We start from the raw sequence: 20525 nt of genomic DNA, 5'->3' as shown, positions 1-20525 counted from the left end.
ATGCCTTTTCATACTGCTCCAGTAACGGCTGAACATGGAAAGCACACACAAGCCTGCTTTGTTTGACACCCTAAACCAAACCCTTTTTCTGCCACACTGCATCAAGCAAAGCGAAGGTTTGGCTTAGAGTGTGTTTCGTGAACCAAGGCTTTTGTTTAAATTTCCCTCCTCACTAACTTCTAACTTCTGACACTCATGTGTGAGGTTTTTTTATTGCAACTGGCTCCATCTAGTGGTCAAATTTGAAAAGCCAGACAAGTAGGATTTGCACACAAAATCATAACTTGGAAGTTTGTATATCCTGAGAAGACCTAAGTTTTAGAAGTTTGAGTTAAATGAACAAAGTAAGAATCCCAGAATAAATTTCTTTTGTGTGTTGGCTAGTGTGTATCTCAGTTTTTATCTCTCTTCCATCACCCCATATGTACAATGGTGGTGTTTTAGCTAAAATATGAAGCCCAGAACAATGCAAAGCAGTAATCAAAGTGGTGCCTGCTGATGTCTGGCAGCCATATGGAACATTTGGTCAATTTATAGATTATCACAGCCTGGGAGACAATTGCCATGATCCTCTTCGTAGTCACTGACTTGTGGCAATGGCTGAACCTGTGGCTACGTGGTAATCTTATGGCATCACCCAGATTTCTGCTTACACCACCACAGAATGTCACCTGAGAGGCAAAGCTTTGATCTGTGCTTTGGGCACACAGTAAAGCAATCAGACTGCTGCCTTAGGGGTGTTCAGACATTCACCTGAACATGTGGACTGTTAAAAGTGTGGACAGGGGTGAACACACAAGCCCCACTCCCCAATGTCCTCACATACATCACACTACTGCAGTCCCTAGCCTTCCACGTTGCACAGAAGAAGTGTGCCAGGGGCTTCTACTTCTGCTCACTTGCACTCGAAAAGACTCCTCCACACGACTGAGGACACTGCTTTATTAGAGTTCAACTCTTTATAAGAGTTCTACTTGGATTCTAGTGAACGTGAGTGGAAGTCACCTGCAGAATGCTTAGCACATCACAGGGAAAGCTCAGCAACTGAGGACATTGGGGATGGAGTGTGTGTGTGTGTGTGTGTGTGTGTGTGTCCCTGCTCCCACCCACTTTCTGTTTTCATGTGTTCAGGCACTTAAAGACACTCTTTTTAACACACTAAAAGGGCTGTTTAAATAGCTACAGAGACCAAATTCGGTTCTAAGTTGTCTCAGAGTACACGTTTAAAAGCCTCGGAGTAAATGGTAAGAAAACAAATGGGATTCCCTGAGAAGATCAAATATTGTGCAATACAGAAAAATATACAGAATAGGGCAATTTAGTATTTCACATAACACCACCCCCCACCGTATATCATTAAATAAAGCCAGTACACTAACATTAAAGCTGCAATCCTAAGCAATCTTACTAGGGAGCAAGTTCCATTAAACACAGTGGGACTTACTTCTGAAGAAACATGCAATGAATTGCGCTGCAAGATTTAAACATGGTTTAGGGATGATGAGGAATACTTCCAAGCCTAATTAACATGACAGCAGTTATGCTCACAAATTACCAGTAATTGTGAGAACCCTGATTATATCCAGGTTTTGAATGTGATTTTAGGATCATATCTGGATCGACTGTAAATTGGTTTGTCAATGCTCACAAGTGATGCATGGGAATGTCAGGCTAGGACAGGAGAGAATCTGGCTGAAATCCCTGCTTAGCCATGAAGCTCAGTGGGTGACCCTGGGCCAGTCCCACTCACTCACAGCCTAACCTACTTTACAGCTTGTGAGAATAAAATGGGGTTGGGTGGGGGTGGAGACTATGCTTGCCACCCTGAGCTCATGGAGAAAGCGTAAGATAAAAATGAAGTGAGTAACAATAAAAAGTGGGAACAAGAGACTGTAGAAACTCACAAACTAAGAGTGAAAGGGAGAAACCTAAACCCTAATCCTGCTTCCCCAATTCAGTTATACATTTTGTCTGATACAGGGAAAACATAAGATACAGAGAGATGCAGCAAAAAAATAGCCTTAGACAGGCTCCTCCTCTACAGAAAGCATTCTGCTTTTAATTTCATGCAACAATTCGGTGAACTAAAAGGTTTATCTCATGGATACACATTCCACATGAATTCAGACTCAATTTACCTTAGAGTAGAGAGATTTGAAGCGACCAGTTGCACTATCCAGCTTATTCTGTACCTCAATGTAAGTTGAAGAAGTATCAATACCTTCCTTGTCATATTTGACACCTTCTCTTTTATTACACGATTTAGCAGCATCCAATACTCTCTGTCCAGAAATGGTGATGTACCGCAAGTCCCCTTTGTGAGAAATGACATCTTCCGAAAAACTCTTCTGCCTTTTCAGTTTGATGATAATCCCATTAAAGTCAGAGGCACCTGTTTCCAGGTTATCAAGTTCTTGCTCTCCCTGCTGGAGCCAGCTTTCAAACTCGCCATAGTCCGCATCAAACTTCTCAAGCTCCTCCTGCAAAGAGCGGGTCAACTTCAGCTTCTGCTCCGACTCCACTAAGGCAGTTTCATACTGCACCTTCAGTTCCTTCATATTCCTTTGAATCTTCTCCTTTTCCTCTGGAGAAAGATGGTGTCCTTGCTTCTCAAGCAGGGCTTGGGTTGACTGTGTAGCTATTATGACAGCTTGCTGCTGGGAAATAATTTTCTCATGCTGAGCCTGGGTGGGGAAGGCGGCAGGGAATCAAAATGTACATATATAATTAGCAATGTAATCTGTAATGTGTCCGATTCTTAGGAAATGTACTTAACGGTGGTTCAGAAACATTAAACAAATCAAAATGCTATGTGCTGCAGATGTACCAACCAACTATATTCCTACTTCCCAATCGCAAGAACAAATCACCTACATTAAAATATCCCAATACACACACAAAGGCTTCCTCAATAGCTTCATGTTAGGGGTAGTTCCATTTATGCACGGATGTGCCTGCATGGAGCTACCCATAACACTGAGGCTTTTGAGAGAGACCTTGTGCTTAAAGAGAGCTGTGTGCGGCCACTGGCATTCCGATGGATGTAAGATGTGCTAAGGCTGGGCTGTTTGGGTGTAATTGTCAATACTTCCCACTTTGGCCTGCCTTTATTTTCCACAGCTTTGAGCACTTTCAGCACAGAAGATAAAGATGAAAATGCTCTACTGGTTCATTAGATAAGAGCTAGGAAATAAATATGCTCTGAGGCTTGTAGTGCAGTGAGAGGTGGTGAAATCACCTCCCACGAAATCATTCTAGAGATTCCTTGGTATGAAAAGCAGAGATCTAGGGGTGGACCACATTATGTCTCCTGGCTGCACTTGGCTTTTGCTTTGTACGTTTCAAGGCCACCACAACAGCTGGCAATGCTGGCTCCACGGCACATGAGGTGAGTTTATATCAACCCTCATTTCTTTTCCAGGACAAGCGTGAATTGATAAAGCAATTAGTATTATACATGTGTAGTACCTTGGCTTTCTGATATTGCATGTTGAGATTATCTTCTGAGGGCTTCAGTTGTCCATCCACGTGAGTTTCATTCTGTTGTTGGATTTCCATCAAGTTGCCATTGACTTCATCGTCTTCTCCAGCCAACTCTTCCACCTCTCCTTCTTGGAAATGGTTGCCATTCTGTTTAATTGCTGGCTTGCCTTTCTTGCCCCCATGTTCAGCATCCTTGTCGACCTTTGACAACCAATCAAGTAGGTTCTCTATTGTGCTTTTACTCTCCTCTAGCTGTTCTCTAGCTGCAACCTGCACAATTAAAGTTCAAGCTCGAATCTTACGCAGTCATGAAAAGTTCAAATGCAGATATTCGTGATATTGCAAACAAGGGTATACTAATACATTTGGGGGGGATTAGTGGGACTTTTTCTCCTACTGGTCATGTGCAAACATCTTCAGAATGATGCAGTGTGCCAGCACTTCTGTATGCTTAGGAAAAATGAGGAAAAACTAAAATGAATTATTATTCCTATTGTTTAAAGGATCCTCCCTTGGGAGGAAAGACTTATGGAACCAGATGTTTACAGGCCACATTCACATTAGTGAAAGTCTGCACAAGGATTTTAGCTAGTGCAATGGGACTTTCCTTCTCTGCACTCTGCCCCCCAAAAAGGAAAAAAATGGCTAGGGGCAGTTGGGATAACCCTCAGAACAGAATACATCTGGCAAGCAGAACTGTTTATGCTGAAGCAACTATCTCCTGAGTGCTACACTGAATTGCTCTATATGTTCCTTTCTTTTGGGAAGCAAATACTGACAATTCCAGATGCATTTGGTGAATGTCTGAAAACAGATAGATGCATTTCCCTACATTTAATACACACAGTGAAATAATAATAATAATACTGACAATCAATTCCTTGAGTTTTCAGACATTCACAAACATTGCCAGACATTGTCAGACATTCAGACATTGTCTGGGATGGTCAGCATTCACATGCAAGGAAAAATTATAGCAATGAGCCATTTTTAAATAAATATTAAATGGTTGCCAAAGAACCTTTTCTGTTTCTTGCTTAATAGCTGTTGTCACGGCTTTATCCAGCTGTTTCCTGGACTCCTCTGCCTTCTGGCTAAGCAGCAAACACTTGGTCTTGGCTTCATTAAGCTTCTTTTCAAGAGCAGTCTTGTCTTCTTGTCGCAGCTTTTCTCCATTTTCTTTCAAAAACATCTCCGTATTTTTCACAATTTCTGCCAGTGCCTGTGTATTTGCTTGCATATCTTTCTGTAGCTCCTGGAAAGGGGGGCGGGGAATCAACAATAAAAAAATCAGAAGGAAGAGTTATCCATTTATTTTTTCACTTCGAAAGCCCCTTTTCTAAGGTACACGCTGGATTTGCATTCACGTTTCATGAAAATGGCAACAGGAGAGTAACAATTGCTAAAATTCTACAAGACTGAGATCGAGACCTCTGCTCCATACTGGAAAAGAGTGGAACTTCCTGAAACACAATTTCTTCCCTGATAATTAGAGGCTAACTGACCCACCACTCAGGGGCCAACCCTACCATGAGGCAATGTGAGGCAGTCGCTTCAAGCAGCAGATACAGAGGGTAGAGTTTTCAATTTTGCATAAGCATACTAACAAACCTCTAAACTAGGGATGATTTTAGCTCTCCTCTTCTACTGCATTGCTGTTCAGTGGATTCATTTTACCCCACATTCCTGAGAGCCATTCCAAGATGCTTGTGCAGGCTACATAAGGGGCACTGCTGGAAGGCTACACAAGGGATATTGCTAGCACCTCATTGATGACCTACCAACTTTCACACTATAAACTCAACTGGACGTCAGGCGAGGTGCAAACAGCTAGTCCAAAATATGTTTACAGGGCTTGCAAAATGCTCCCAAGCACATTTACTCAGAAATATTTACAAGTAACTCCAATGTGATTTATAAGGACTGCAGCCCGGCTCTGCTGCTGCCGATTAGCCAAGCATTGTACCTCTTGTTTGATCTGGTATTGCTGCAACTCTGCCTTGGTATCTTCAATAGCAAGTGCTTCTTTGTGGCCGATCAGCTGGTTTTCCGTCTGTGTGAGAAGGTCGCATATATCCTGTAATTTTTCTGTGAAATCCTGGTGCTGGTCTGCCAAGTCCTAATTTAGAATAAGAAGAAACCTGAATAGAAATGCTCAGAGGCTCCTCATAGAGGTTAATGTTCAAACAACCAAATATCAAAGCTTTCATCAGACACTATTTCTGAGAGTATGCTGTAAACATGATAGCAACTGCACACAGTTTAAAGAAGCTGAATAGAGAAGGTATGAGATAAACCTCACAAATGCTGTAAGTAAAGAGACCAGGTTTTGGATGGAACCGCCCAGCAGAAGTCTGGCCATGCATTATGCGTGTGAAAATCCCAATCTCTGAATGGCTTGAAACCTGTAACAGACAGGTATTAATTCTGAAAAGGGGATGGCAAAACAAAGGTTAGTCGAAAACTATGTGTTAGATCAGTTGGTACATGTAATATTACCCGCATATAAAATGCTGTTGTGTTTTAAGCAATACAGAAGCAGACATGCAATGGCACTCATTGTTCTTAACGGTACTTTCATCCCTATTAAGCATATTTTTTAAATACTGCATTTCCTGGGCTGAAGACTCTCCCTTCTCCCTCAACTGATTAAAAAAGAAATTGTCCTTCAAAGTTAATCTTGTTCGGTGCTTGCAGACTAATAAAATCATAGAGTTTGGAAGGGACCACAAGGGTCATCTAGTCCTACCCCCTGCAATGCAGGAATCTCAAATAAAGTGTTCGGGACAGATAGCCAATCAACCTCTGTTTAAAAACCTCCAAGGAAGGAGAGTCCACAACCTCTCGAGGGCATTTGTTCCACTGTCAAACAGCTCTTACTGTAGAACTCTGCTGCTTCTTTTTCCCTGTTAGCCCTACTGCTGACAAATTCCCAATGCTCTTGAGTACATTACCTTCCATACACTCGAGCAGATGTGGGGAAGGAACCTTTGGCCCTCCAGATGTTGCTGTAGGCCAAAGGTCCCCACACCTGTGCTAGAGTGATCAGACCTCTTAGAAGGCCCTCAAGATGCAGAACAAGCACCTGTGGCTATTTCACCTACAAAAGGGCAGCACGCAAGTCACGGAGTGATTTCCCCAAATCACAAAAGCATCCATTGTTGCTTCCTGGCACAGACTAGATGACAAAGCATCCTTCTTCAACAGATACCCAAAGTCTAATGTGCAGTCCTAGGTCTGCTGCCTCAGCTTTATTAGTTTATTTATGACTCAGCTTTAAAGTAAAAGTCAAATCATTACCCACTGTTGGGTAAAGCATTTTATCATTTCTATATATTGCTGTTGAAACAAAACTTGCTGTTGAAGGAAGCACGCAACTGGTTCCCTCAAACATTTATCATGTGGCTCTAGAATTCTGAAGGATAGGCACACTGTATTCCTTTGCTTTCGATCCCAGCTAATGTACAATTTCTGCACTTCAACATTTTGTCACGTCTCCACTTGGGTTCGGTGTCATGCTAAGCACACAATCACACACAGAAGCAAACCTTCTGGTCAACAAGAACTTGTTCTGTCTGTAAGAGAGTTTCAAAATGGTCGACTTGGGATCTTATTGTCTCTTGCATTTCCTGGAAGCGCTTCTGTGTGGTATTCAAGAGCCTCAAGAGCTGCTTGCTCTGGTTTGGGGAAAGATCTTGGGCATGCTCAGAAATGAAGAACTGAATATCAAGTGCTGTGGATTCCAACTGCATTTTTGTACATTCAAACTCTTTTTCCAGGTCCTGCAAATTAAGTAATAAAAATAGTTAGCATAAAATACCCTGCAACAGCTTTTCCCAACCTGGTGCTCTCAAGATGTTTTGGCATGCAGCTTCCATAAGCCTCAGTCAGCAGGGTTACTGGGCCAATAGGAATTGTTACAAATCATCTAGAGGCCACCAGATTGAGGAAGCCTGCCCTATCATTTGATAAAAGGTTAAGCTCACTCACTGATTTTTTAAAATCATTCAAATATCTGATCTGGAATTCACTCTGTATCAGTTCATAATCCAGAATCTATTAAAGATTATTACGAGACGTTTAGGTTTGTTGAGCCTTCCTCAAATTCATTGACTTGCAACATCAGATCTACATACAGTGGTACCTCAGGTTAAGTATTTAATTCATTCCGGGGGTCTGTTCTTAACCTGAAACTGTTCTTAACCTGAAGCACCACTTTAGCTAATGGGGCCTCCTGCTGCTGCCACACCGCCGGAGCCCGATTTCTGTTCTTATCCTGAAGCAAAGTTTTTAACCTGAAGCACTATTTCTGGGTTAGCGGAGTGTGTAACCTGAAGCGTATGTAACCTGAGATACCACTGTAATGTTAAGTGTAATGTTGGGGAGGAGAGGGGGGAAACCCCATTGCATCAGCAGAAGTTGTTCAGGTCTTCTGCTGACGCCACCCTTTATTTTTGAATCATTGCACTGAAGGGAATTACACTGAGGCTGTGTTTGCTACAGTCTTGGTGGACATATGTGCAAAATATGTGACTGATAATGAGTTAAATCATAAACTTATTGACAGCATTTCCTGATGTTGAGCCTAGCACCAACCTCAAGGAAGAATTACTTTCTACTATTGAGATTTAGAACTTCTGTAACCATTCTGTTAAAACTATAGGAGTGTTACTTTCACAAATCCTGACTGCCTATCTGAACTAACAATAATCACCCAAACTATCACTAGCTTCAAACATGTAGGTTATTGGTAACTAGTACTGAATCAGAGTGGAGATCACCTACAAAACATCATATCTAGAAGTTAACAGTCACTGACAGATTAGGCACCAAATGATACATGCCTTGAGTAACTGAAACCTTTGCTTCACATCTTCTATATCACATGCATCCACTTTGAGATTATTCATTATTTCACTCTTCTCATCAATCCAACCTGTAAACTCCTGAAGCTTGACTAGATGTTTCTGATGAAGCACTGAAAGTTTAGCCTAGAAAAGAAGTTCAAATAAGATATTTATCCGACAACAGATCTAAGCCAAACTAAAATGAAAACCAAACCAAAAGATTTCAGTTAGAGGACAGTGAAACAAAGCTACTAGCATAATTGGAAAAATAAGTAGATACTTTCCCCACTATATACATGTGGCGTATTTTAGATCTACAAGAACACTTTGCTAATGATACTAATTGCATACGCAAAGTCTATTTAATTCTGACACTTCAACAATGGGCAAAAGAGTTTATATCACTTATCTAACAAAAATTCTTTAAAAAGGTAAAGGTACCCCTGCCCGTACGGGCCAGTCTTGCCAGACTCTAGGGTTGTGCGCCCATCTCACTTAAGAGGCCAAGGGCCAGCGTTGTCCGGAGACACTTCCGGGTCACGTGGCCAGCGTGACAAAGCTGCATCTGGCGAGCCAGCGCAGCACACGGAAACGCCGTTTACCTTCCCGCCAGTAAGCGGTCCCTATTTATCTACTTGCACCCAAGGGTGCTTTCGAACTGCTAGGTTGGCAGGCGCTGGGACCGAACGACGGGAGCGCACCCCGCCGCAGGGATTCGAACCGCCGACCTTTCGATCGGCAAGCCCTAGGCACTGAGGCTTTTCGTTCCAATCCCAGTTACTATTTCACAATAATGGAACTCCTTTTCTTTCAAAATTAACTAAGAACTAAGAACAAATCCATGTACACATGCTTAACAATTTAGGTTGGTATTTTTGTAACGTGCTCTGAGACCATTTAGTGCAGGGTGGGTTATAAGTCTACTACTACCACCACCACCACAATCAATGGATGATACTCAACTGAACATGAAAACATTAAAATGAATTGTTTGAGAAAGTTCTTGTCTGTGGTGCTGATCTATGATCACTGAATCACACATGCACATCATCATTTGATGTTCAAGTAATCAAAGGATGCACAAGTTTTTGTATTCACTGTGATTCAGAAGGAATGCATCTGCAATCCTACACACACTTTCCTACAAAGAAGCCCCAATGAACACAGCAGGCATGCACAGGATTGTGCTGCAAGGGATCATTCATTATGAACTAACTTTTAGAGCATGGGTTTCAGCTAGTTAGTATCAGGCAATAAATTTGTCACCAAGTATGCAAAACCATTTTACAATACTTATGTGCATTTTGCACTTGGTTTTGTTTAAAATGGTTGAACTAAATCTAAGTTTGGAGTTGGATAGGTTAAAAATCTATAGAAGTAAAATTGATGTGGGCTATGAACCTACCATTTCAGAGTCTACTGCCAAGACTATTTGCTTTGCTCGATTTGAAGACATTTCGCAGACCCCAAAGAAATCCTTCTCCAAACATTCATAGCCTTCTTTTAGATCCACAAGCTGTGCTCTGGGAACATCCTTGTGCTGAAATTTTAGAAACTCTTCTGCTAACTTCATATCTTTTCGCAGAGTAACAGCAAAGCCAGCAAGCCCTGATTCAAATGACTACAAAAAAATAAATACAGATGAGGTGCAAGTCAAAGTGCAAGTAGATAAATAGGTACCGCTCTGGTGGGAAGGTAAACGGTGTTCCATGCGCTGCTCTGGTTCGCCAGAAGCGGCTTAGTCCTGCTGGCCACACGACCTGGAAGCTGTACACCGGCTCCCTTGGCCAATAAAGTGAGATGAGTGCCGCAACCCCAGAGTTGGCCACGACTGAACTTAATGGTCAGGGGTCCCTTTACCTTTACCTTACCATTAGTCCTAGAGATGGCTGGGAGACTTGAAATCCCCACCCAGCCATGATGTTCATGGGCACTCAACAAGTCACTATCACTGAACCTAGCCACCTCACAGGGCTGATACAAAAATAAAATGGGGTCATCCCACCTAGAATTGCCCTGGAACCTTGGGAAATGGCCACACAAATGAGATAAATTAACTCTAGACTCCAAGATACACATCTTTTTATTTTGCTATCTCTTGTTCCCCACTCACCTGCCACACTGCTCATATCACTTTCCATAGTAGCTCTTCCTCCAACCACTGCTGCACCACCCCTCTTTCCTTCATCTCAGCATCCATCTATCCAGGGATACCTTAACTTTAGACATTGTTGCCATGCTCATCATGCTCTCCTTTCTCTTCCTCCTACAAATTAGCAGGAATGGACTACAAAATGCACGCACCACCCGAGAGGGAATCACCCATGGAGAGAGTGTAATGTGTAGCCCAGGCCTGTAAATGGGATCTGTGGGGAAAGGACTCAAGAGTGTGCTGTTCCATTGATTTGTATTAGATGACAAATGGGTGCACATTTCTGTGCCTATGGGTGAGAGAAATGTGGGGTAATGATCACTGGCTAATGTTAAGTATATTTTTTATGATTTGTGAAGTAAGTCAAATAGATTTAGCGTATTTATGAAAGATAATACATATTTTACTCTTATTCTGATGACTTGTGTTTTGAGGGTCTTATGAGCTACCTTGAATATATTATTTTGCATGGAAGATCAGCATATAAAGAGACTTAGTAATAATGACATCTGACCTCACTATTTAACCTCGGTTTCTATGTACAGATAAGAAGCTTACCTCTAACTGCTCAAGTTGTATTTTTAGGTCTTCCAGGTCATTACTGATGGGCTGCAGGTCATCCAAGAGAAATTTCATATCTTGAACCACTGTCAAATGTCTCCTCATATTCTCCAAGTACCAAGAGCATTGCTTCTGAAAATATTATTGTCATTTTAGTATAACTAGAACTTATCAACACAGTAGCAGAAAAACACTTTTAAAAACAAAAAGGATGGTGTGTGTTTCTTTTAAAAAAAATGCCTAGAGATGCAATTTAAATGTTCATTTGTGATTCTACTGTGATGTTAACCAGGGGACATTCAATTCCTTGCGATAGGCGATTCAATGCATACTGCTAATATAGGTGCCATGTTTTGATTATGCTAACAAGCACAAGCACCAAAATGAACCAAAGACGTTTTTCATCTGTTTTACGTGTCTTTGCTTAAGACAAAAATTTTAAGTAACAATTGTAAGTAAGTAAATTGTAATTGTAACTCACCATGCTCTTTGAATCAGGTCTTGGTCCAGAGTCCTCTGTTTCCAAGGTTTCAGAGAAGCTTTTTGGTTGCTTCTCGGGCTGATGGTATCCTTTCAAATCAAGAGCCTTACTGCATGCTTCAGTAGTCTCTCCAGCAGTTTCTGCTTTTAATCCTGATGAACTTGTAGTTTCTCTTGAGATGGGAAACGCATGGTCATTCTGAGAAGCGTTTTTCTCCTGCTCTCTTTCTGTCTGGGCCTTCATGTCCCTTGTCTCACGGGTGTTCTCATTTCTTTGACTGCAATGGTCTTGTTTCAGTATATCGAGGAGGAGATCAGGACTTCTATTATCAAGCCAAATAGGTGGGGTAGAATTAGGTTCGTTTGCATGTATGCACAACGAAGCAGCCACTGAGGCACTTCTAGTATCCTCACTTGTATGTTCGGCAGCAGATTTGGTAGGGTCCTCGTTTTCCCAGTGTGTGCTATCAACCATTTTAAGTAAATTTTGCATTAAAGCTTTTGTGCCAATATAACTTAAAGGTTCCTCTTCCTGCTTGCAGTAAACATCTTTTATTTTTCCTTTAAGTATTTTTGTTAAGCTTTCAGGTAATGTGGGAGGCACTTCAGGAAAAACAACTTCCTGATCATTGACTGGGGCAGAATTAGAAAGCATCACATCTTTTAGTGATTGCTGCATTTTTATCTGGATGCCATTTTGAGAGAAAGTAGGCTCATGGTCTAGAATGTCATGTTCCGTAGGCTTCCCCACACTACTGTTTTGAGTGACCACTGCTTCATGTGCTTTCTGCTCAGAGCTATTCTGGCTATCATCTCTGGTGTCTAAAGTACTAGAAGATGATCCAATTACACATGTATCTTCTCCAGAAGCTGTTTCATCAGCCTTGCTCCCAACTTTTCCAATAGATTCAACGTGCTCCATATTGTTGAAGTCACATTTGTAGCTTTCATCATAATACACCTTGGAATGAGCACTGGCCTCTTTGCTAACTTTATCTCTTGTAGGTTCTGATACAACTGATGCAGAAAACAGCTGTTGTTTGGAGTGAAATTCTTTTAGGTGCTGTTTTCCCTCGCAGTTTCCACTTCCTGATACCACAAACTCCTCTCTATTCTCTTCACTGTCTCTTTCACCTTCCTTTAGGTAAGGTGAACCATTCTCTCTCATTGCTAAGATATCCTTGGCCATTATATCTTTCGCACTTTGCTTTAAATAAGTAGAGAGGTCAAACCCCTCTACATAGTGCACTGATTCATCTTTAGCAATGTCATTGGAGTCTGTAACCAATGTGGGCTTATTTGAAATTTGATCAATACTTATTTTTTCATCATATGAGGCAGTAATTTCATAACTATTTTTAATAACTGATGAATAAGGCTCCCTCAAGCTTCCACTTGATTCCTGGATATGACCTTCCTTCAGAATGCACACTCCATTTTTATTTTGTTCCAGAGCACCAATTTCTACTTGACTATGTGGCATACTGGTAGATGCTTGTTTTCCATTACCTACTTCTTGTCTTTTCTCACAATTTAAACATGGCATTGATGTATCATCAAGAATTTTAGCTTCCCTGTGTTCAGCATGTAAGTTTCTTTGAGAAGGTATATCAGACTTGGCCCTAATATTTTCTGTTCCAATTGCGCCTTCTGATGTTGCACCATTGCTTATGCTTAATTGGGAGGTTTGACTGTTCTGTAATGCAAGTTTGTCTTGCATGAAAGGGTCAGAAGCCTGTTCTGTTTCTTGCTGGCTTCCCTCTTTACTTTTACATGGTAGGTCCTGAATGTTTTCTTTAACAACATCAGCTAAATTTTGATATTCATCAGCACTGTAGTTTTCAGGGCACCGTAAACCATTGTTTCCTGTTGCCTCTGAAAGTGCAGACACCTGGACCCCAATGTTTTTATCATGGCACTGAGAGTAATGCATTTCCAATACCTCTTCATCTTCATAATCTGTCTCTTCGTAAGTATCATAATCAAAATCCACATAATCATAACCTTCAAAATCATCCCCACTGTCATTATCACCATTATCGCTACTGCCATTCTCATCACTATTGCCACTGCCCTCATCATCACTGTCATTATCCATACATATGCTTTCATGTTCACTCTCAGAGTCATCTTCTTTCGTTTTAATGCCCTTGTGCTCACCTCTTTGCATTTTAACTTCATCCAACTTTTCCAGGGAGCTGTCAATCTCTTTACTTTCTTCCCTTTCTTTTTTCTGACCATTATCTTCTATATCTCTACTGCTTTCTGCCTTGTCTTCTAGAATTGTGCCTAGTAGCCTTGCATTGAATGCTGTCATATTTATAATTTCAAATGTATCAGAGTCACTTGTTTCACTAAAGCACAGAATGCATTCTTCTTCCCTACTTGGGTTGCCCGTGGAAGATTTTGCTTTTTCTTGCAGCTTATCTGCTACTCCATTGATGGCTACTGCACTGTAGATGAGCTCTGGAGTAGCATCTTCTTTAACAACAGAGGAGTCACCTTTGTTTATTCTGTCTGAGCTACAAACTGTACCATTGTTATGATCAATTTGCGGAGCATCACAGGCTTCACCTCGATCTTTATGTTGAGTTGGATCACAAGGATCTTCTGACTGAGTACTATGTTCTCTTTTAGGCAACAGCTCAGATTGCTTGCTGTTATTGCCTTCCAGAACTAGCGAGCCACATTCAAATGTTGACTTGCTGTCATTCGCAGGTGGTTCATTATGCTTCATACTAGCACTGACTTCCAGAGGTGATGTGGACTCACTATCAGTATTGATTTTAATGGATGATCCATCAAGAGTGTCAGTAGTGCCTTCTACTGGGAGCCCAGCATTTGTATCAATTGAATCCTTGAGTGGATGAGCATGAGTAATAGCACCGTTTCTCTGAATTGGTCCAATATATTTATCTTCAGTATGATATTCCAACAGTGCAATGCCATCAGAACTGGTATGGTCATCAAGCAAAGATACACTACATATATTAGCCTTATCTATGGGTTGTTCTCCATCACTGATATTCATCTGATTTTCTACAGGTTGTCCACTTTCAGTTTGTTCTTTCTGTAATAATCCATGGATCAAATTTACGGTGTCTTCCAGAAGTGAATCACCATTAGAAGTATTTTCTAGGACTGACATGCTATAGTTATTGGTGCAATCTTCCAGTAACTGACTGTCATGTGTATGCACTCTAGTTTCCAATGGTAATTGATCTTGCATGCTGGTGTAATTTTCCAATAGACAGCCAGCAAATGTATTAGCATGGTCTTCCAATTGTGAATTGCCATAGCTATTTGTAACGTCTTCTCGTGGTGGCATATCATTCATATGAAGACATGCACCGTGCATTATGGAGTGGTCTTCTAATGGCAACGTGCCATTCCTATCATCATTGTTATGCAATACTGGGGTGACATTCGTTTCCACTTGCAATAACCCACTCTCATTACAAGTCTCTAATTCTTTCTTAGTGCGTTCATTTAAACATTTTTGGTCAGGTTCTATACTAGTGTATAAGCTATCCTGAAAGCCATCTTTTACCTCACCTTTCACCTCATCGTTCTTCATCAGCATAATGCCTTCTTCAATCTGCAAAACCAGAGGCATGCATTTTTGCAGGCTGTTGTCCATGAGATGTGAGACCTTAGTGCTTGCTTGAGCTTTCTCATCTTTCTTAATAGCTGAAGAATAATTTGCATCCAAAACACTATTGAAGATGCCTGGGGAGTCGTTTTCACTCCCCTTAATGTTCTCCCCCTCTACAATGCAAATATTATCTTCATTTACTACTGGAGGAAGGTGTCCTTGTGAACAGTTAGAAAGAGATGTTTTCATTTCAGCATTTTCAGCATTTGCTTGGACAGTTAAATTTTCATACACTTCCACTGGCATTTGTTCTGGAAGTTTCAGTAAATTTCCAAGTGCATTTTCTTTTTCAAGATTTTGACCTGGATTGATTTCCTTTCCAGATGTATTCGTGACACATTCTGACTGCTCTGAAGCACCAGCCACAATATGAAAACCATTTCTCCCTGAGACTATGTCATTCTGGTGATCTTTACAAGATGCCTCCCTCTTATTGCTGCTGGACATATTTTGAATACTCATATCTTGTTCTGAAACATTGCTAGTGATATCACTAAACATTGCCCCTTTGGGCTGTTGCTCAATATGTTGTGCTTTTGTGTTTAAACACAATTGCCCTTCAGTCCCATTTGTATTACTTTCAGAACGACTGCCATCCATTAACAGGCTGACTGTTTCATTTAAGTCACCACAATGCAACAAAAGCCTCTGACCGGTGTTCGCATCCATACAACTATTTATCATTAGGTAAGACATGAATAGCTTTTGAGTTTGTTCCGAGTGGCAAGATATGGGCTCACTGGTGCTAGAAGTGTTTACATCCTTTCCATCAGCATGTTGGTTGGATGCCTGAAGCTCACAAGACGAGAGCCATCTTGCAGCTTTTTTCAAAGGCAATGGTATATCTTCCACATTAGGCATTTCATCAGGTAGGGTAACACTATTCAAAATTGATGAAGTGTTGCTTTCTATGACTCCCTGCTGGGCTGCATCATCCAGGCTGATCACTTCACAAGTTTCTGGAATATAGAGTGCTGCTATTTTTTGCCGCCCCTTTAGAATTTTGCAGGCCTGCTCATTAGTGATCATGCCTTGATGCAAAGATGTAGATACAGGAAATATTTCCCCACTATGTGGCCAGATGAGTCCAATGAAGCCTCGTTGTGCCTGTAGTACCAGCAAGGCACTACTAGAAGAGATCAAGTTGCACTGCACAGCTTCATCTACAGACAAACGTTTTGATGAATTTTGACACAGGATCCCACCTGTCTGAAGCTGATGAGTCAAAATAGCACAAGCAGCATCCTGGTCAATAACCCCTTCTCTCATTGCTTCTTCAACAGTCATTCTGTGTCCTGTATCAGGATGAATTATGCCACCAGAAAGCAGCTGGGCACCTAAGAGCCTGAACATGGTCTCCTTCTCTATGAGTCCTTCATGAGCTGCTCTCAGAATAGTTATCTTCCTTCCACATTTTAGTGTTATTTTGCCTCTTTCTTGAGGGGTCACAGGCAAGAGCCTCAAGCCTGTTTCTCTATGTACTACAGTTCTTTCAAGCAATTCCTCAAGGGTTATCTTCTCTGCAGTGTTGGGGTCAATAAGGTCTTTGCTCATGTCACGTCTTTCCAGGAGTTTAGTGTATAATGCTGCAGAGATCAGATTCTTCTGAAAAGCTCTGTGCAAAGTCAGCTGTTCTCCCGTGGCTGGTATCATCAGGTGTCCTCTGGAAAGCTGAATCTCAAGAATTTTAATAGCAAGAGGTTCTGAAATTAAACCTTGTTCCAAAGCAGCTACAACTGGGAGTGCTGCTGATTGCAATTCTGAAATGACTATCTTAGCATTCTGTAAACCTTGTAGTTGCAATACAGCTTGGTCATCGACAAGTTCATGGGCTTTGGCTTCTTCAAGGTCAAAACTTCTTCCCAGGGCTGGTGAAATTATATCTGATAAAATGAGCTGGCTCTGAAGTAACTGAATTCCAGTGTCATAGTCAATGAGGCCTTTATAAATTGACTGCAAGACTGAAAACATCTCTCCAGTTGTTTGATCAATAATGCCAGCTATGACTTTATCCTCCTAAAAGTGAGTATAAAAATAAGAATTGTCAGCATTTTATGAATGGTAAATGATTAAAACTTTGAATTTTAATATGATATATGTACAATATAAAGTCACTTACTTACCAGAGTTCCACCCAAACTGTGAATGTTAGCAGTTCAATGCAGAAGTGATGTCAGTGATTCAACAGCACACGGTGTGATAAAAGATTGAAACACAACATGCATCGGTAAACCAAAAGCCTATGCTCTGCATACACCAAGAGGGTTAGTGGAAGATAAAATAGTAGATGATTGCATAGTGAGCAAAAAAGACACGTACCTGAAAGGCAAACTGTCATGCTATCTATGTGCTTTGTGAGAAGTTAGCATATCTTGAGAAAACAGTATGTGGTACAAAAACACACATGCTATTCATGTTTACAGCATACAGCACTTTTACATAGACACCCAAACACATAAGGATCAAGTATTGTAGCTACTTAAACGCACTGCAACTGTGTTGTATTAAAAGTCATCAATTAGGAACAACATTTAAGAGGTATGTGCAGAATAGTCTTCCTTTGCATATACTCTCAGGCATTTTGTAATGCCTTCCAAAGGCAGTGTCAAGCGTAATAGATCTTAAAGTATTATCTCACAGTTAATGTGACTATAAACTCCAAACGATGTACCCAGTTGAAATTTAATGAACTTTGTAAATATGGCATACTTCCTGAAATACTTATCGGAGAGCATATAGAAGAGTAGAGAGGCTATGGAACTTCCACGTGGTGTCATGTTTCTGAAGTACAGACGTTTGACAGAATTCAAAGTATGGCTTTTAAAAAGAAGGGTTAAGTGATGTATGATTCTATGCTCTTAGTTCATGCAAGACACAAGGTATAAAAGCCTGTTCATATACAACTTTCCACTTGTCCATTTATAGACATTCAGCTATAATTATAATTCCACAAACCGATCGAAAGCTGTCATTCTTTTAGTTCTGATTTTGTTTGTGTGATACACACAATTCGGTGCAGGTTTTTGTTTTTAGTATTCATACAGAATTCCAAAACCATGCAATGGATCAGATTCAGAAAAGCATATATACTATAGCCAGGAACATAACTCAAACTGTTGACTACCTTTTCATCCACGTTTTCATTATCTGCATCTTGTTCCTGCTGCAACTGCTTCAAATCTTCATTGGACAACAGTTTATAACCTTCTTGCAGGGACCTCACTTGGTTTTCCATTTCATTTTTCTCTTCATCTGTCATTCTTTTGGGAGGGGGAATAGAAGATGTGAATGGAAGTGCTAGCAATTTCTAAACATTAGTTGTTCTCTCAAGAAATAAACATACAGGGTGGAATTCAACATCATGCTATGAAGACATGTTCCAGCAGACCTGGAGACAAGGTTTGCTTTGTAAGCTGATAACTTGGCAGTGGTGGCAGGTCATATGGGCAGTTTTCCCAGAGATACACTGGTAACAAGCAGTGCAATTATTAGTACCACTATTAATTAATGCAAACTGCTTTAGTTCAATTAAGTAAGGTGCCATTTATAAGGGGCGGTACCTACCCACACCCCATTGTTTCAGATTTCATATAAGAACTCCTGAAGCTAGGTGATATCTGCTGCCTGCACACTGATTTTATATATGGAATGGCTGAAACTCGTCCTCAACACAAATTCTGAAAGGGCAAGACTAATTTTAAAGTGCAATAATCACAATGAACCTACTTATCACCATGTTTTGCTAAAAACGTCTGCGTTGTTTGCAAAGCTTCTGATATCTGTTCTTTCTTGGTTAACAGTTCGTCAGAAGATATCTGAAAAAAGGAGGAAAATATGTTCACAACTCCATTCTAGAAATAAAATTAAAAAGGGGTGGGGGTAAGAAATGTATATAAAAGATAAAGCAAAAAGATGAGAAAGGAGTGAGCATTTCAGGAACATTATCAAGGGCATAATGGGTGGTATCCAGCGATGTATGAACAGTGTTCTGCTTGTGCAAGGAGACTTCCCTTTCCTCACCTTGCATGGTCCCCCAACCCTCTGAAACAGATTTTGAGAGTGTACAGGGAGTTGCAGGGGAGAGGGGGTGGCAAGTCTATTTATCCTTTTGTATACCACCCTCCATCCATAGATCTCAGGGCAGTTCACAGTATGAAAATACAAGATAAAAACACAACATAGCCTATTGTACAAAGGGAAGTCTTTTGAGCACGTGTGACAGCAGCATCAGGTACAACCCAATGTATCTTTAATAACAGCAATAGCCTATATTGCAAATCCATTTTTAGCCAACTTGTCCCTTATTAATGAGCCATAAATACATGCTTGGTTATGAAACACTAAGGTTGTGTTTATAGATTACTGGGAACACGAGAACCATAATTAATTTCAGGTATAAATACGGACACCCACTATTAAAAACATTTGTTAGGTGACCTTCTTCAAAACCTTTGTCTAAACTCTTCTGGTCTTTGCTTCCAACGAGATGTTGCTGCACTACAACTCCCATCAGCTCCCGTAGGAATGGCTAATGGCCAGGGATACTGGAGGTTGTAGTTCAGGAACATATGGAGGACCCAATGCTCCCCAAGTTGTTTTAGAGAGTTTGTAAATAATCAACTACTAGATCAAGAACAGCCTTGATGTGTGAAGTCAAATGCTCTGACATTACTCCCTCACAGGATGTCTTGCAACCAAAGAGGTCTATGCAATTTCAAAGCTATCATTTTCAGTATTTTAATAAGTTAAATCAACTACTTCACTTAACTTCCTTTGTGGATTTTGTGTGAATGGTATAGTTACCCAGGATACTGATCTTTTATTCTCAAGTATTTCCAAACCAGGAGTTCTCAAACAATATTAAATGCAACTCTCCATAAATCAAGGATAAAAGTTATAGATTGCCAACTCTAACCAGAGCTGAAAATGTGGATGAGCCTTATACACACACACACCTTTTCAACCATGAGGGTTCCCAATTCTTAAGTGTATCCCTGCTTTCTCTTATCCCATAGAACTGACAGAAGTGAACCTAATCAGATTAATTCTGGTCTAGTCTATTTCAGATTTCTTTTTTGAAAGTGCTACATGGGGTACATAGTATATGGATACAGGGCATGGAACCATGCTTTCATATACTAAACTAAAATGCATCACCTTGTTATAATAGTTCCAAAATTGTTCTGAGTACCGGAAGAAGGAAGTCTTACTCATTGTGAGCACCACCCAATAATTGCTCACAGAAGTCACGTGAAAATGTTCTGCTGGTGCACACAATCTCTGCACCTTGGAGCTACTCTATACTACGATGGATACAGATAATCAAGATACCCCCCTTACAAATGCT

General features: G+C 40.7%; 1 protein-coding gene across 49 annotated transcripts in view; it reads right to left on the bottom strand.

The window, feature by feature from the left end:
• Window positions 1–20525, bottom strand: part of DST (dystonin) — a 315621-nt gene that overhangs the window by 107813 nt on the left and 187283 nt on the right. For 34 of the 49 annotated variants that reach the window (XM_083431241.1, XM_083431260.1, XM_083431249.1 and 31 more), the window contains 11 exons: window positions 18905–18993; window positions 18303–18438; window positions 11525–17194; window positions 11041–11175; window positions 9736–9951; window positions 8328–8474; window positions 7032–7265; window positions 5450–5602; window positions 4505–4738; window positions 3469–3753; window positions 2139–2684 (listed from right to left, as the gene is read on the bottom strand). In XM_083431241.1, coding sequence (XP_083287367.1) covers window positions 2139–2684; window positions 3469–3753; window positions 4505–4738; window positions 5450–5602; window positions 7032–7265; window positions 8328–8474; window positions 9736–9951; window positions 11041–11175; window positions 11525–17194; window positions 18303–18438; window positions 18905–18993 — 7845 coding nt within the window. The remainder of the gene's footprint in view (window positions 1–2138; window positions 2685–3468; window positions 3754–4504; window positions 4739–5449; window positions 5603–7031; window positions 7266–8327; window positions 8475–9735; window positions 9952–11040; window positions 11176–11524; window positions 17195–18302; window positions 18439–18904; window positions 18994–20525) is intronic. The other 15 variants (XM_083431265.1, XM_083431269.1, XM_083431266.1 and 12 more) reach the window with 2 other exon arrangements.

Source organism: Podarcis tiliguerta (assembly GCF_965153285.1).
Source record: "Podarcis tiliguerta genome assembly, chromosome: 3".
Taxonomy (NCBI): domain Eukaryota; kingdom Metazoa; phylum Chordata; class Lepidosauria; order Squamata; family Lacertidae; genus Podarcis; species Podarcis tiliguerta.
This window is presented reverse-complemented; position numbering and strand designations above follow the sequence as displayed.